At 42.0% G+C, this 18,186-nt stretch overlaps 1 protein-coding gene across 1 annotated transcript; it reads left to right on the top strand.

Annotated features, from left to right (window-relative positions):
• Positions 1–5,273: 5,273 nt before the first annotated feature.
• Positions 5,274–18,186, top strand: DPH7 (diphthamide biosynthesis 7). Its single transcript, XM_020981721.2, is given in 10 exon segments — positions 5,274–5,794; positions 6,988–7,130; positions 8,860–8,947; positions 14,029–14,123; positions 14,559–14,617; positions 14,620–14,730; positions 15,213–15,285; positions 15,526–15,591; positions 15,867–16,039; positions 16,975–18,186. Coding segments are annotated over 10 exon segments (1,533 nt in total). The 5' UTR covers positions 5,274–5,542; the 3' UTR covers positions 17,448–18,186.

Raw genomic sequence — 18,186 nt, 5'->3', positions numbered from 1 at the left:
TTTGTTGTCTTGACTGTAGTTTTCTGCTGTTCTCGTCAGCCTGTGGCCACCCTTCCCTTTGCATTGGGGTGGTCCTCCTGAGATTTATACTTTTGAACTGAATGGAGAAGATGAAACTGAAGTGGAATGTAATTACATGTTGTCTACTATTGAATATTCAGGCCACATACTTATAACTCAGTCTTGCTGGAGCACCCTATTTTTTTGTGGTTGCAGAAAGTGTAGCCTGTTTTCCCTCAAACTATGACTGTTAGGGGCCAAAATTTTGTTTCTTTGAGGTAGTGGGACTGCTCAAGGGCTGAAGTGACTGGCTCAGGCATGGCATCATTAAGTTGGAGCATGAGAGCATTCTGAATCGCCATTTTTAGTGGTGCTCCTTGCTGAGTGTGCTTATTTGCTTCCCTCTCAATTTTCAGCCTAGGATATAGCTGCAAGAGTTTTATATCCCTGAAGAGATCTTAGCTACAATCAAGAAAAGACTGCTGAAGTCTCCTTCCAGCATTCATTTAGGTTTATCCATGGTCTCTACCTGGATTAGGTAGTTTGTGTGATGAGAGGAGTGTGTGGGCCTTACTAAATACCAAGGCGAACTGAAGAGTTGAGTGTTGTGAGTGGGGTGGTACAAGGATGGAAGCAGCAACAACAAAGTCATTTCCCTCCCTTCAGTGCATTGGTCTTTTCCAGTATACTGCCGTGTGGTCCATAGGGATACTCACTGAGTTGGGGTATGTCTAGACTTGGTAATAAAGCCAAGTCCTTGTATGGCATATTTTTCCAACTCTCTATTTCCTGGGAGACCTAATCTCTGCTTTATATGGCTTGTAGGAAGTCCTTGATAAAGTTCATTTTAAGTAAATGATCAGCCTTTGGTTAGTGACCAGTGTTGTGTACTTTCCACAGCCTCCTCATGCCTCCATTTCCACTGGTAATTAGTAAGACATCTCTAGGTCTCTAGACTGCTCTCTTGTCTCTTGGACTTCATCTTGTTGCATGTGTCCCCATATACCTTTTCTTATTTGTAAAATGCCCAGTCAGCTCTGAGTTCCTAGATGTTAGAATCTGTAGCAGTGGGTTGGATGTTTCAGTCCTATGGTTTGGGACTCCAGCTTTGGTAGGATAGCCTTGCTTAGTGTCTTGGACCTGGTTTTTAGTGTCAGCATAGAAACCAGCAATGCTATGATGGGTGAAACATGGGGCAGCAGTGAAAAAGAGTTGTCTTTTAAATCTGTTAGAAGTAATGTTGATATAGTTTTCTTATCCATTAAAATGGATTGGAGTAGATGATCTCTAAGGTCCTCTCCCATTTCTATCATTATTTAGTAAGTTGAAATTCATTCCTTACCAAATGTGGATATCAAACTCCATTGTGACAGTCACAAGAATTGCACTTTGATATCCGCCATTTCAGTGAAAACCTTTTCTACATTTTCTGTTAGCTGTACTTTATACCAGTTGTGAAGGTGAGTTGTGAAACTGTATTCTGGGGATGAGGTGAGGGGAGGAGTGCAGCCAGGCCATTGTTGAGGTGGTGATAAGATCATCTATTGTGTGTTGGGAAGGGGAGATAACTTGTCTAAGGTTAAGTAGTGGTTATAAGTAGGTGATCTGTAGCAGGATTGAAGTGTGGATGGGTTCTGCAGTCAAAAAAGGACTGCCTTTACTCAGTAGCAGAGCTTAGACTGGTCTAGCCAAGTCTAGGGGGTGTGGCCTCTGGTATTAGCTGAAAATAGCATATTTAACCTGTTCCCAGGTCATTCACGGTGAGGTCCTATTGTCATTCACTTGAATTAGGTTCATATGGGTCTTTTAAAGTTTGTGGGACCAGAAATAGGGACCCAGGACAGAGCAGATTAGCTGGTCCTCTGTGGTCTGTACTTTGGAATCCTTAGACTGAACCAAGGGCCTAGGTGACAGTTATTTGGGTGGAGGTCCATATGTACTTTTTGGGGTAGATGCTCATAGTGCATAGACAGGCTTCATTAGCATTTTAGAATTGCCTTTAAGTCTTGGGTATCTCTGACCATCTTAAATGTTAACATTGCTAATCTACTTTTCTGATTCAAGATTTAATCCTCTGATCATGAGATTAGAGATAAATTATAGTGTACATGATATTTGTCCTTATTGGGGGAGATAGCCCAGCTTGTTTAGGGGGTATTCTCTGTATGACTTGACTTGGGAAAGTATTCACAAAGAAGAAAGAACATTAGGCTCAACATTGTTACTCAGTACTTAACTGAAAAGACTGAAAGAAAACTGGTGGGTGCATTATTTTTGGAAATATTTCCTAAATTCTGCCTTTAATCTGGAAATTAGATTAACAGCTTGATTCTACAGGTTGCCACAAGAAGTCATAAACATATTCCCTAATGTCCCTTTGGTATATCTGACTCTTGTCTATGCTACTAGGTTTTTCTTCTTATTCCCTGTACCAACCCCTTCTACTTTTGTACAAATCTGGGAGTAATATATGATACACACTCAATTTCTAATTTAAAGAAAATGGGCATAATTGTTAAGCAGTTGTACTGAGCAGTCAGATATATTTCAAGGTTTTAGGAAGAAAACAATAAGGACAGTTTACATTTTTTTTTTCCTATACAAATTTGCTGGCATAAAAGCAGGAAGTCATTGGTGCATGGTTAGTTACATAGCAGTGACAGCAATGGACTACCCAGAGTTCATATCAACCAAGTTCTTTCCTGTATTAACTGCAAGTTATCTCCCCCAGCTGGACCCAAGCCAGTATTGCTATTTCCCTCATATATTCTGTGGGAAAGATCTTTAACAAGCCTTCCTTCTGTCATGTTGGGCATATGTTTCCCATTAATACCCTTGGGGATTCCCCCACTCTCCCCTTGCCTTAACGATCTGCAACTGAAGTGAAATGAGATTCCGGAAAGAAAGGCAAGATTAGAATTATACTTGTTTTCTATTCAATGCATAATCCATACTATCTCCCTTTTCTATCAGGTCAGACTTTATAGCTAAAAAGTGCTAACCAGATTAGTATTTCCAAATCATTAAAATGTGGAATGTGCAAGGTTTTTCTAATCTCCTTTGAAAAAAAATTATAATCTTTCTGATCTTAATAGTCTCAATTTAGACACTTTCTCTAAGTGGACAGCTTAGTGTCTAATTTCTTCTGTTCAAGGGCACAGGACAGAGATGTTTGGCTTAGGCTATTTTAGATGATGATATCTCTGGGGCAGCATGTTAAAGATCACCATCTTTTACATTAAATTGATGGTGATTGCTGCCTTGTGTCCCTGTTCATGACGAGGTGTAGAAAATTAGTGTGACTGGCAGCCTTTTTTTCCCGTATTGAATTCCAAGAGCATTAAGTGCTTACTGCAATCGGGGCTGTTAAGTATTGGAAGAAAAGCAAAGATTGTTCCATGATGGGGCCTTTTGGCTCGTGTTATTTTTGCAAAACAAGTCCCCATTAACTGAATGGTCTCTGGGGCCTAGCTCCCCAAGAGGTCTCTGTGGGCAGTAACCAAGGCTGGGCCCTGGCTATCCACAATGAAGCCCCACAGTTGGGTCTCCTTTTCCTTGCGGTGCTAAGTCCCTCCTCCCCAGCTTTGGGGTGGGGTGGGGGAGGGAGGCGATTAGAGGGAGAGGAGTGGCAGCTCCTCTTGATGGTCAATGTTTAGTGATTTGTGTAGCTGCCCAGCAAGAAGTTATGTCCAGTCACGTTCAAGCTTCATAGTTACAAGGATAGTCAGAATAAGACAAGTCTCAAACAGGAGTTGCTTTTATGTGACATGGCTGTTTGATAGGAGTGCGTTGAGGAGGGGATAGGAGCTAGGGATGGGGACAAACCAACTCAGATGAAAGAATGTCTAGTCCCTGAGGCCCATTTGATAAATAGTTAATGTGAAGGATTAGAAGAGAAGGACAAACTGGTTTGGCAAGAGTCTAATAATTATGGTTCCTCATGTGGAAGGGAAGCTTAGGTCTACATGCTACTACAGTATCTCCTGCAACTTCCTTGACTTCCTGTCTGTGCTTGGGGTTCTGTAAAACTCTACCCTTAACATTATCCTGGGCTTTAACCTAATGTTAAAATTGCAAGGTCTGATTTTTTTCCTTCTGATTTTAATACCCTGATGTAAGTGGAGCTCCATTGGCATCCTTATCTTCCTCCTTATTTAGTGCACAGGGCAAAGATCTATGTCTGGGGCTATTTTAGGATGTTACTATAACCCAGGTGAAGCATGCTATCCATCTTTATATTAAAAGATGAGCCACTAATGGTGATTCTTGATGGTGACTAGGAGACACAGTCTGGACAAAAGTATGTTTTGGGAGTTGATGTGAAATCCTGGACCCAGAATTGTCCCCAGGTTTCCTGGCTGGAATGACTCTTGTTAACTTTGTCACTGTTGGCTGGATCTGGAAGTGTTATGAAATAGGGAGAAGCCTAAGGGGATGATTCCAAAACATGCTATGTCTACATCTCTCATTTAATCACAAGGACCCTGAAATCTCCATTTCGTTGATGGGAAACCAAGGCCCAAGTGGCACAGCCAGAATGAGAACCCAGTTTTCCCAGCCTCCTGTCCTGTCCCCAGGGATGTTTTCAAGGTTGTTAATTCAGAGACAGCTCGGGGTAGACCTTATGTACTTACTATACGTTAGTTAGTTTATTATAATAATTGATGCCGTATCACCCAGCAGGTGCCCTGTTCTCCAGCTCCATGTTTGAGGAAGAGGGTCTGCCTGTCTGGAAACGGCCACGGTACTCTGGCAGAGCCAGCATGGCCCTCTCGGTCTCTCCCCAGCCCCAAGGACGAGTTCTCAGGAGACAAGGGCCCATTTCCGACCCCCCGCCCCGACTTTGCCCTCCTGGATTCCCGCCATCCCCATGCTTCTATAACCCTTTCCGCGCCTCTTGGGGAAAAAAAAATCAGCTGGAACAACGCGTCTATACCAAGTTCCCAGGACGCCTGGATGACCGCTCGCCCTTCTGCCCCCACCCCTTCCAGTAATCCCTGCCCCGCGCCAGCGTCAAGCACGCACGTGCGTAATCACACACCGCCCAAAGCATACACGTGGTCCCGCGCCAGGTTTGAACCCTGGTGTATTAACCCTAGGGCCAGGCACGCGCTTGGAGACAGATAGGACCGCCCCCGATCAAGGAAGTCCAGCTTCCGATGACCCGGAAGCAGTCGCTGAAGAGGCCAGCCTCCAGGCGTGGAGACGGCTGTGAGGGGCACGTACGTGGGGTTGGTGTTGTAGGAGGGACTGGGTCCATGCGGACTAAGACCTTTATGCGTTCTGCAAGGGCCCCACCGACCCAGCATTTGTGGCCCCTGGAACAGTGTCTGAGTGTCAGCCCACGGCCGAGCCCCGCCCTTCTGGTTCTACCTCTGCGCCCTCTCGTCCCGCCCCCTCCGGTTCTAGCCCCTCCCCTCCCGCACTAGCCCCGTCCGCCACTCAAGTTCTCGCCTTTCCTGCCCCACATCCAGTCTTTTCCTGGCCTGTGTTGTTAGCCGGAGGACCCTCCCCTCAGACTCCACTTTCCCTCTTGGACTGCATGGCCTCCCAGGACGAGGGTTCCCAGAAAACTTCCTTCCAGGCTCATCTCCGGGAGGAGGTGTCGCCTGTTGAGACCGTTCAGATGATTGACACGGAGTACAGCGCGGACACCGTGGAGTGGTGCCCGCTGGAGGGCATGAATGACCTGCTGGTCTGCGGCACCTACCAGCTGCAGACATTGGAGTCCTTAGCCCACAGCTCCATCTCCCTCCCAGAGGCGAAGCCCGGAGCTGATAAGCAAGGGAGCAAGGTAGAGGTTCTGCTGGGTCTGCTCTGGGGAGGTGGTCTACCCTCCCGCCCCCCACCTTGATGCCTCTGTGCTCTTAAGTGATCCCTCCTGTCTCCCGACTCCTGGGACGTCAAGGACTGGTGACCGATTAGAGGATAACAGCCCAAAGGTTTACTCTGTATAATCATTTCTGCGAGTAAAGAAATTCGAGTCCCAGAACAGGATAGCTGAAGTGATTAAAGTAGGATTAAAATCCTCGCTTTGAGGACAGAAAAGCTTTAAATCTTTATGGGCATGTAGGGATAAGAGCCAAGAGACTGAGTTATATTAAATCATAAAGGGGATGGAGAGGAGATAAATACATTTGTTAACAATAAATTAGCATTTATGTAGGCTTATATATGTTAACTCATTTGATCCCCTCCACAACCCTGGAGATAAGTGCGCTTATTATCTCCACTTTACAAATGAGGAAACTGAGGCAAGCTGAGGTTAAGTGGCTTGCTCAGTGTCACATAGCTAGTAAAGTGTCTGAACAAGATTTGTACTCAAGTCTATCCTCACTTTAATTCACATGCCCAGTCCACTGTGCTACCTACATCAGGAACTCAGGGACATGTCTTGAAAATTCAAAGTAGTGAAGTTTCAAAAATTTGCTAATTTCTGTAAAGGTAATATACAAGATTAAACTATAAAGAGCATAAAGTGGTCTCAATAAGTCCATGAATGGCAGTTTAATTTGAAGGGAAGCTAGACTTTTTTGGGATATATGTGCCTAACCTTTTGAGATTGAAATAAAAAAGAACAATCATACTCTTAGAATTCATCTTTTTGTGACTGCCAGACAGAATCCTGCTTTGGCTGGGCCTTAGGTCTAATCCAATATGATCATTCTTATGTTCCTAACTGTATGCATAGGCAAAACTCCTTGCCTTGAGAGGTAGGTTGTGTGGTACAGTCATTAAGGTATGGAATATTGGCTTCTTTTCTTTATTTTCTATTTATTACCAACTTTCACTGTGATCCTGGAAAATTCATTCTCTCTCTCCCCCCTTCCCCTCCCTCCTTCCCTCCCTATCTCCCTTCCTCTCTCCCTCCCTCTCTTTTCCCACCTTTTCCCAACCCCCCCCCGCCCCATCCCATTTTCCCCAGTTGCAGATAACGTCACATCTTTTAGGGATAAGTAAGAGAGTTTTTTCCTGTCTTTCTTACAGTGTGGATCGAGCGTCATTGAAGTTGTGGATCCTTATGTCCGTATGGGTCGCCTTTACCTGTATAGTTTCAATAAAGATGTCACTGATTCCCCTCTTACTGAAGTCCAGAGGAAAGACTGTGCCGCTATTCTGGATATGAAATGGTACATACAATTTGAAGGGGCCCACAGTTGGTTTGGGGAACATCAGGAGCCATGCAGCTCTAACTCCTTTCCTGCCTGCCAATCTTCAGCTATCTGTTGGACGTCTTAAACTCAGCATGTCCCCAACTGAACTTCTTTTTCCTCCCAAACCTTTCCCCTTTTCTAACTTTCCTGTTACAGTTGAGGGCACCACCATTCTCCCAGTTGCTCAGTGTCCCAGTCTAGGTATCATCCTTGACTCCTCACTCTCTCACCCTGACTCCTCCAGTCTGTTGTGAAGTCTTATCAATTCTCACTTTGCAGTATTTCTCACATGTCCCCTTCCCTCCTCTGACATTGCCACCATTCTGGTGCTGGTGCAGTGTTCTTGTACCTTTCATCCCTTCTCCCTACTCACTCTGTAATCCAGTGACACCATTTTCTCTGACTTTCTCCATGCCTGGTGGCATGCCTCCTTTCTCATCTGTCTCCTGTCTTCCCTGGCTTCCTTCAAGTCTCAACTAAAGTCCCTGTAAGAAGTCCTTCCCAGTTCCCCTTAATGCTGCTGCTTTCTTTCTATTGTTTATCTTCTGTTTATCCTGTCTGTATCTTGTTTGTACATAGTTATTTGCATGTTGCCTCCCTCATTAGACTGTAAGCTCATTGAGAGTAGGGACTGCCTTTTGCCCTTCTTTGTTATCCCCAGTACTTAGCACATTGCCTGGCATAGTGGAGGCATTTAATAAATGTTAGTTGACTGACTGCATGGTACAGGCCATTATCATCTCATGATTGCATTATCATAATAGCCTTTTGGTTGGTCTTCTTGCCTCTAGTCCCTCTCCACTCTATACCTTCCTTTATTCAGCTATCAAAGTGATCCTCCCAAATCACAGATCTGCTTCCCCACTCAATTAGCTCAACAATCCTATTACCTCCAGGAGCAAGAATAAAATTCTCTTTTGGGCTTTTAAAGCCCTTTAGAGCATGGTCCTTTCCTAAACTTCCAGTCTTCTTACACCTTTCTTACCTCCACATATTTACTGATGCAGTGACACTGGCCCCCTTTCCTGTTCCTCAAATAAGACATTCCATCTCCTGACTCTAGGCATTTTCACTGGCTGTTCCCTTGTGTCTGGAATGTTCTCTCTCTTCCTCTCTACCTCTCGGATGCCCTAACTTCCTTCAAGTCTCAGCTGAAATTTTTCCTAATTCCCCTTTAATGCTAGTGCCTTCCCCCTAAGATTATCAGTTCACCTTGTACATGTGTATAAATTTGTCATGTATGTGGTTGTTTACATGTTGTCTTCTCCATTAGACTCGAGGTCAGGGGCTGTTTCTGCCTTTACAGCACAGTGCCTGATATGTTTTGAGTACTTAATAAAATGCTTGTTGACTGACACGATTACATTTCCTTTAAGACAAGAGAAAGGTGGAATTCCTGTGACCATTTAGAGGTATGGTGGGTGTGAAGGGATACTCTGTCCTGTGTATTCCAACCTTGTCCACTAGGTGGCACCCAAGAAGTATTTTATTCTCAAGTTTTTTGGCTTTACAAGTGACTATTTTTCTTCTGCATCTTGTTAAGAAAAATATGCCATTTCCCTGGGAGCTGAATTATAGGCACTGACCCAACTTTGGGCTTGTGTTTAAATGGGACACCCTGCACCATTTTCTTTTCTACTCTTCATGCTTATACTTGCATCTTCCTTTTAGTTCAGACTTAAGGTTGGGTCTCCTCTTTCCCAAGGTGCTCCGTTCCAGTTGCTGGCCAGGCTGTCCTGGGATTGGTAGATGCTGAAGGATGCATAGAGTTGCTTAAGTTGATGGAATTAGAGGTCAGTCACTGGGAAAGCTATGCCTATGTGCTCTAAAGGCAAGTACTCTCTGAAATGCTTTGAGAAAATAAGGTGAAAACTATGCCTAAATAAGTTTACAAAAGGGGGGTAGGATAAAAAGTTCCTTTTTTTCAATATGAGGACCTATTTTTAATATAAAATTTTTTCAGATCCCCCTCCCTTGATAGTAATTGTATTTTTTGTATCTGTTGACTGAGAACATAGTATCAAAGGAATATGTTTTGCAGATGAGGTTAACTGATTTGGAATACATAAGTAGCAGACCTGGGATTCCAACCAAGGTCTTTACTCTTAGTCAAGTTTTTTTTCCCACTGCATCCCCAAAAACATAATGACAAAAATGCTACTCTGAATTCAGCCCCAGTTTCCAATGAGTTTGTATTTTATTAAGGACAATAGCTCCTACATACAGGTGAAAATATAAAACTGTTCACATGAAACTGGTTATTCATGATGGATATTTTGATGGTGCTAAGTGAAGATAAAAATGACAATGCTTGCTATGCTTACCAAATCAAAGGCCAGGGTACTGAAGCCCAGCTGGGTAATTGGATATATAAACCTTTATCCAGAGAGGAGTGTCAGGTGTATCTATATATTTATATTTTGGAGTCATCCTCATAGAGTTGGTGGTTGAAGACCTATGAGTATATGAAATCACATAGAAAGCGTAAAGAGAAATATAAAATTGAGGGCTTTATACTTTATAGTCTCTAAGATCTCTACCAACTCTAACTCCTGTGATTTTCTAATTGAGAAGGAGCAATAAGAGAGACAAGAATAGAATCCCAGGAAACCCAAAACAACAAACATTTTTTAAAGTTTCTACTATGTGCAAGGCACTATGTTTTGGTACGGGAGATACAAAGACAAAACAAAGAAAACTCTCTGCTTTCAGAGAGCTTACATTCTAGTGGGAAGAAACATGTAAATATATCAGGCATATGTAAACAAATATGTAAATATAGCAGGGATTCTTGACACAGCATCTGTGAACTTGGTTTTTTAATAATTGATAACTTTTATTTTAATATCACTGTTTTCCTATTTAATCCTTTGTATTTTCTGCATTTTAAAATCTTTTTCTAAGAAAGGCTTCCCCAGACTACCACAGGTTCTAAGACACAGAGGTTAAGAACCCTTAATCTATGTGGTCCTTTTTGGAGGAGGGGAAGGGACAGAGCACTAACAACTAAGGGAAGCCAGAAAAGGCTTCTAGTAGGAAATGGCCCATGAGCTGAGCCTTGAAGGAAGCTAGAGGGCATAGAAGTGGAGGTTAGGAGAGTGTGCATCTTGAGCATGGGGCAGAGTTAGCTTGTGCAAAAGCCCTGATACATAAGATGGAAGGCCAAGTTTGGAGAAAATCAAGTAGACTCGTTTTAGTGGGACATAAAGAGAAGGAAGAAGAGGAATTGTGCACATTAAGCATGGAAAAATAAATTGGAGACGTATTATGAAGGACTTTAAATGCAAAGCTGAGGATCTTGTATTTTATCCTAGAGGCAATAGGTAGCCTCTGAAGTGTTTTGAGCAGTGGAATAACGTGGTCTGTGCTTCAGAAAGATTATTTTGACAGCCATGTAGAGGACAGAGTGGAGAGAGGAGAGACTGGAAGCTGGAGTCAAATAGAAGGCTATTGGGATAGTCTGGGTAAAAGATGATAAAATCTATGAAAGTGTGCACCATATGAACAGGAAGGGAAGAGACTGATTGAGAGCAGTTGTGGGGGTAGAGTTGATAAGTCTTGGCAACTGATTGAATATGTGGGGTAGGGTGTTTAATATTCAAGGCTTGTTGAATTGAATTGTGGAAGAGAGAATAGAGGGCAGCTTTTCCGATCCCCCTTAATGCTGGTGTCATCCCCCTGAGATCATTTCCAATTTATCTTGTCTGTATCTTGTTTCTATATAGTCATTTGCCTGTTGTCTCTTCCATTAGATCATGAGCTCCTTGAGAGCATGGGCTATTTTTTGCCCTTCTTTGTATTCCCAGTGCTTAGCAAAGTGCCTAGCATATAGCAGGTTCTATATGCTTGACTGCCTGACCAAGATTGCAAACCTGAATGGTTGGAAGGATGGTTATACCCTTAAAAGAAACAAGGAAATTTGAAGGAAGAGAGGATTTTGTGAGGGAGATGGAAACATGTTGAATTTGGGATGGGATCTGATGAGATTATAAGAAAAGGGAGATAGAGAGAGGAAAAAGAAAAGAGCCTAGAGCCTTGGGGAAGACCCATGGTTAGAAAAAGGAAAATGTGGTGAAGTGGAAGTCAGCGAATACAGTATCATGGAGGAATGGGTTGTCAGCACTGTGAAATGCTGCAGAGAAGTTGAGGAAGATGAGGACTGAAAACAGGCCATTGGATGTACATTTAGGAAGTCACTGGTGACTTTTCAGTAACAATTTCAGAGAGCTCAGAATGGAAGCCAGATTACATGAGTGCGTGTTAAGGAAGTGGAAGTTGCACTTGTCCACGAAGTTTTGTCTCCTATTCGCTTTTGGGGGAAAAGTCTATGATTAAACCATACTAAATCAGAATTTTTGTTAATTGAGAGTTGCTTGGGCCAAAGGTTCCTACTCTTTGGTGGGTGGGTGGAGTTTACTAAATAAATTTGTAGAATAAACAAGGGAAATTTTGGTTTAGTAAAAGTGGGTTAACAAACTTCTGATGTTACTTTAGCAGCATTTGCTTTTAAATTATGAATATGGTCATTGTAAGCAGTTCTTTTCCACTCATTAATGCCTCATCTTAATGTAGAGGTGACTGTTCTGCAAAGCTGTACCAGTGGAGCTCCAGCTCGGGTAGGCCCTCCCTCATTGCCAGACCTGTTGAGGGGCTACATCTTCTCCTCTTGGAATCCTGATGTCTTTCAAGACTCAATGAAGAGTCACTTCCTATAGAAGTCTTTCCTGATTCTCCTAGTTGTTAGTGCTCCTTTCCCCTGAATTAATTTGTGTTTACTTTGTATTTTGAATTTATCCATTTATATATCATATCTCCCTAGTGATAATGTTCCCTAGTCTTGTTGAGGACGTGTCCCTTGTGTTATAGTAAACCTCAGCAGCTAGCACAATGCTGGGTACATAGTGAGCTCTTAAGAAGTGCTTATTGAATTGAATTATTGAATTGTATGCCTGCCATCACAGGGCCAGCTTCGATAAGTTTAGAGAGGGTCATTACCAGAATGTTGGCCATCAGCTTATTAATTTCTTTGGTCAAAACAACTTATGAAGATAGTCTGCACAAGCATGGAAGGGTTTCGTTCTACATCAATGGAATGTCAGATCCTTCAAGTTCTGAAGTAAGTATTTACCACGTGGGTATAGCACAGGCATTCTTAACATAGGGTCCATGGACTCTTAGGGAGTAGTTGGATAGATTTTAAGAGTCTGAACTTGAATGGAAAAAAAAAGTTACATCTTTATTTGTACCAACCTTTAACTGAAATTTAACATTTCCTTCAATTATGAATGTAGGCTACAATATTTTATTTTGAGGAGTCCATAGACTTCACCAGACTGCCAACGAAGTCCATGCCATAAAAAGGTGAAAAACCCTTGGTGTATTGGAAGGAGCTTTGGACTTAGAGTTAGGAAAGACCTTGGTTCTTTCTTTTCAGCTTAATTGTATACATTGGTCTTTTTCTTTTAGTCCTGAGACTGAGCCAGGCTGGCCTTCTCTCTCTCTTCCTCACGCATGGCATTCCATTTACCTTTACCCTGGCCTTCCCCCAGTTCTGGAATGCACTTATTTTCTCCTCACTTTTGTCTCATAGAATCCCTCACTTTCTTCAAAGTATCACCTTCATAAAAGCAGCTCAAGTATCACTTCCAGAAAAACTGGAAGTTTTCCTGATCTCTCCACCTTCCAGTATTCTCCCTCCATACGTACCTTGTCTTTATTTTGCATTTGTTCTGTATATACTTATGTATATGTATTTTGTCTCCTCGGATAGAATGTACACTCTGAGAGAAATAGGGGTTGTTTCATTTTTTTACAATTTGTACCTCCAGGACTTAGTATAATGCCTGTTAAGCACATTGTAGGTGCTTAATAAATGCCTGATTAATTGATTCTTGCCTTTCATACACTTATTGGCTGTGTGATTCCAGTCGTACTTTCTAAGTCTTTTTTTCTCATATGTAAAATGGGTATTATAATAGTACTTAATTCATAGGGTTGTTGTGAATAGCAAGTAATGTTTTAAAGTTCTTTGCAAATTTTAAGCAAAATATAAATATTATCTGGTATATTAAAACAGATTTTTCTAGGACAGTCTTTGATCCATTTGTTTTCTATTCTTGTCAGCCCAAAACAGCAAGTATTCTTTGAACTTCTTGCACCTATTCAGGATGTTGTAGATCATCTATTCCAATCCCCTCATTTTATATGTGAGAAACCAAGGCTCAGAGAGGTTAATGTATGACTTTGCCCACAGTCATACAGGTAATAAATGGCAGAGCTGGGATTTGAACCCAGGTAGTCTCTCCAAATCTTATATTCTTTTGACTATGCCAAGGTATTTGAAACTGCATTTTTTTGAGAAAATTATCTGTGACTCTATATATTTTGCGAGATTGATATTGGTTTGATATTTTCTCCCACCATTCATGTCTAACTTGGGTGAATTAATAAGTTTTTATTGTATTGGGCAGCACTTTAATCTTAGGGATTTTTTTGAGTACATGGGAAGAGAAACTCTTAGTATAATACTTCAGGGTATGTTGGCTTCCATGCTGGTGGTGGCAGTGGTGAAGATGCTTGTGGTGCCTCCTTTGTTGGGACTGGCCTGGTCTTGTTTCTTCACAGTGACAAAGATTACGTTGATAGAGATACCGTGACTGAAAAAGGGCCCTCAGAGAGAAAGGGCAGCTATTCTTCCTCTCAGATGTCATGCAGGAATGAAGACTTGTAGAGATTTCTGACTGTGTCAGTGTTTAGTTTCTTAGAACATTGGAGGATTTGCTTACCTAGATTAAGAGGGAAGAGCACTTTGGGATTGTGGGATTATTCTGAGCTCATGCTTCCCCTTGATAGATTCTTTTTTTGCCTCTAGTAGAAGAAACATTACATATTACAGCCACTTATTAAGAAAGCCCTGGGAAAGCATTGTATTGCATTGTCTCTGGACTGGTCAGTAGGACAAGCCATAAGGTAAATTGCTGGGATCCATTGTCGCTCCTTTGACGGCCAGTTCTTATTCTCAAATAACTGAATGCCAAAGCTGTTTTACTGTGTTTGCCATTGTTTTTGATCTCATAGATCTTAGATTATGACATCACTGCTATTTAAATAGATGACAGCGATGATGATCTTTTATCTGGAAAAACTTATATTTATTGCTTTTTGTAATCTTAAGTGGAAACTGAGGTCTTCCCCAAATACTAAAGTCAGCCTCAGCCAGCTGAGGCTTATTCTTTGTAGAGAAGTAAAATTAGTGTATAGTACTTTTAAAGATGATTATATTTTGGGATTGGGACCTTTGCCATGATACTTATGGTATCCTAAGCTTGAGATGGAAAGGGGATGGTGGGTTCAAATCAGCAAATAGACTTTAACTCACTTTTCTCATTGACTTTACATCTCTAGGACCACTGGTCAGCCCTTAAGAATAATTAGCAGTGACTCGAAGGGGCACCTCCATTTCTTGCTGTGGATGAATCAGAACCTTCACTACATAATCTGTCAGATTGGAAGGCTCATGACTTTGAAGCCTGGATTGCTGCCTTCGATTACTGGCAAACAGACATAGTCTATTCAGGTCAGAATTTGGTAAAGGCCATCACTTCCCTTGACATCAAATTGTCAAGCATTTTAGGGAAACACACTGACAGTTTTGGCCACATGACTGCGGATACAACATTGGATTATTTGGGTTGCACTTGGTTGATCAACTTTTGTTCACAGTTTACCTTCCCAAAGAGAAGGGGAGTGAAGGGAGGAGGAAGAATATAAGGGGAAAAAGAAAAAAAGTGGTCTCTTTTCTAGTGTTCCATGGAGTACTTAAGTCTATAGATGAGGGTTATAATCAGAACAGTTCTTTGGGATTAGTCAACCCTCTGTCTGAGCCAGGGATGGGGAACCTGCGGCCTTGAGGCTACATGTGACCCTCTAGGTCCTCAACTGTGGCCCTTTGACTGAATCCAAACTTCAGAGAACAAATCCTTTTACTAAGGATTCTCAGATTCTGAGCTTTGTCTGTAATGAGTTCTATTGTTGATGGACATTTCTGTCGTCACACAGGTGGAGATGATGGGCTTCTGAAAGGCTGGGACACCAGGAGCAACCTGGATAGCCCTTTATTTACTAGTAAGAGGTAAACTCCCGCGTGCCAGCTGGCCAGAGAATGAAGGCTTGTCTCGGGAACCCTTGTAATCAAACTTGCATTCAGGGTCATCTGTTAATTTTACCTTCTTTACCTCCCTACCTCATTTTTCTTTACCATATTCCATGGGCCTTCTTATATGGAGTTTGCCAGGAAATAGTCATCTTGTTATCTGCATGCAGCTTGCTCATTCTTGCTTCCTGCTGTCTCATAGACTGTCCCTTATTGCAGACATTCAATGGGTGTGTGCAGTATCCAGAGCAATCCCCACCAGGAAAATATTCTGGCCACAGGAAGGTGAGTCCTCCTTAAGTTAGTTTGTTTGGCTCCCTCTGTTCCGTTTGAGTTTGTGGTGCTTTGTTATGCTCATCTAAGCCAGCTTCTGGCCCAGAACTGTACTCAATTTGAGACGCTTTTGTTTAGAAGAGACCCTTTTCCATAATGAGGTTGAGAAAGATGATGGAAACTGTGCCTTGTCCTCTCTCTCTAAGAGGATGGTTTTTTGTTCTGCTGCTGGTGGTAATTTGAGTTTGGCTTTTTCTGACAATTTTCCTGTGATTCATTGGTTTCAGTTATGATGAGCACATTCTCTTATGGGACACCCGTAACATGAACAAGCCACTTGATGACACTTATGTAAATGGAGGTGTGTGGAGACTCAAGTGGCACCCTGTGTACTCTCACCTACTTCTGGCCGCGTGCATGCACAGTGGCTTTAAGATCCTCAACTGCCACAAGCCTTTGGGTGAGTTGGGGCAGGAACCATGGCCAGGGGTCAGCTTTGGAGTATTCTGTAAGTCACCAGAGACCAGAGCCCTTTCCCTGATGCCATTGATCATGAGAAGAGCTTCCTTATCCCAGGGCAGTGGTCCTTTCCAGTCCCTATGTTATGGTAATGATACTGGCCAGTCAGCATTTCTTCGTTTCTGTGGGACTGAAAGGAGTCTTCAGGCAGCTGCTGGCATACTCAGAACGTCTTTCTGTCTAGGCCACCAGCATCAGTGTTGCTGCAGGGTTGGCTGACATCCAGGGCATGCTCTTGTACTGGCCTTAGCCCACAAATTTGCTGTAAAGAGTTGGGTTCCAGTGTGTAGTTGCCCCTTTGCTGCACTGTCTTTGTTTAACTGCTATTTCTGGGTGATGTAGTTGTTTCCTCTCTTAACTTCAGCCACCGAAGTCGTAATGTATTTCTAGCCCTTGTCTTTAGTGAAGCTTTTTCTGGATTGACCACCAGCCTCAAGCTCTAACTTTTAGACCAGTAAAGAAAAAAATTCTAAGCATGCTTGAATAAGAGAGAAAGTAATTTTCTAGGTTTGGCAAAGAAACCTTTAGCTTTTTTATTTGCTTCTAATTCTCTTTGGCTTCCTAAAGCAGTAGTCAAGAAGGAATTCACTAACCATTGATAAATTTACTATCTTTACTACCTTCCTTTTAGCAGTCTATGACTATTTTACCTTTACTAGTTTCTTGTTATTTTCCTCATCAACTTTTAACTACTTACCTCTAAGCTATTAACTATGTTACTTCTGCCTATACTTATAACTCGTTTTCCTCAATGCTCTTGATTAGTCATTTTGGAGGGATCGATGGAAAAAGAACATTATTAGCTGGTGATAGCTGATAACCTTAATCAACACAGAAACATGAAACTTGTTTTTTATTGCCTGATTTCTTCTATAGAGGAGAGGAAGGAGGGATCCTTTATCTCTGTGTCCTATGAGTCGCACAGTTCACTGGCATATGGAGCTGACTGGTACAGGCTTTGTCTAAACCCTGATAAACAAACTCAACAACAGGCTTTTCCAGCCTCTGACAACAAGAACGCCATGGGGACCTGGACATCAGATACTCGTTGGAATGCGGATGCAGCGTGTCCATTGTCTTCATCCTCTTTGGATACAATAGCCAAAAAAAAGAGTTCAGATGAGCTAGGTACAGTGTCCGAGGGGATCGTAACAGACACATCAGACTTCTTGGTCCCACTGGTTACTAAGAAGGGTTCTGGTCATCTTACTGCTGTGTCAAAGGGAATGGCTCTTGGGGCTAAAGAACGAACTGGAACAAAAACTGTTGTGAATCTTTTAGCCACGTGTTCCTTTTATGATCATGCCCTTCACCTCTGGAAGTGGGAAGCAAGGTCAATTAAAGTGTAAATTACTATGACCAATTTTCAAATTGGACTTTTAAAAGGACAGCCATTTCCACAAATGAATCTGAAATACTGAGTTCTTCATTGTGAGTGAATTGTACATGGACTTTATTGTTCCTTGTGATGTTTAACCCTGTTTAACTTTTTAAAATGAAGTTTCTCTGATTGCATATAGTACTCAGCCACTTTTTGAACAGCCATGTATAGTTATGAGGAAGCCAGTAGCTTCTTTTAATGAAAATCTACTACTAGGCTTATTGCAAGCTACTAAGGAGGTGGTTTCTTTCTTTGGAGTCCTTAAATTTGGTGTTCTTGCTATTCAAAGTTGGCTGAGCATTTCTACTTTGAAGGGTATTTCATATGGATCTCAGCTTTTGGGTTCCTAAAACTGGCCTTTTCTACCTCTGATGACTGTCAAATATCAATATAAATTCTTTGCTAAGCTACCTTCTTAGCAGAGGGCATGAAATGGAAATTGTATACCCTGGCACAATTGGTTGCCTCTTCTAGCTAGATGAGACTAAATGCTCAATTCTGGGGGAAAATGAGCATTCTAGAAATGTTGTCTTTTACAAAGAAATCTTTTAAAATATAGCCTCAGTAGTGATGACTGAAATGTCTGTAGGAGATAAGATATGTCCATGCCAGTTACTTTTGTTCAAATTGTAAATTTCTTTTAAAATGAAATTATTTCCTCAGGAAAACACCTTAAAAATGAATAAAATTTCATAATTGCATCATTA

The sequence above is a fragment of the Phascolarctos cinereus genome, unplaced genomic scaffold (assembly GCF_003287225.1).
Source record: "Phascolarctos cinereus isolate Bilbo 61053 unplaced genomic scaffold, phaCin_HiC Scaffold_2;HRSCAF=192, whole genome shotgun sequence".
NCBI lineage: Eukaryota > Metazoa > Chordata > Mammalia > Diprotodontia > Phascolarctidae > Phascolarctos > Phascolarctos cinereus.
The sequence above is the reverse complement of the archived record's forward strand: the minus strand, read 5'-3'. Positions and strand labels throughout refer to the sequence as shown.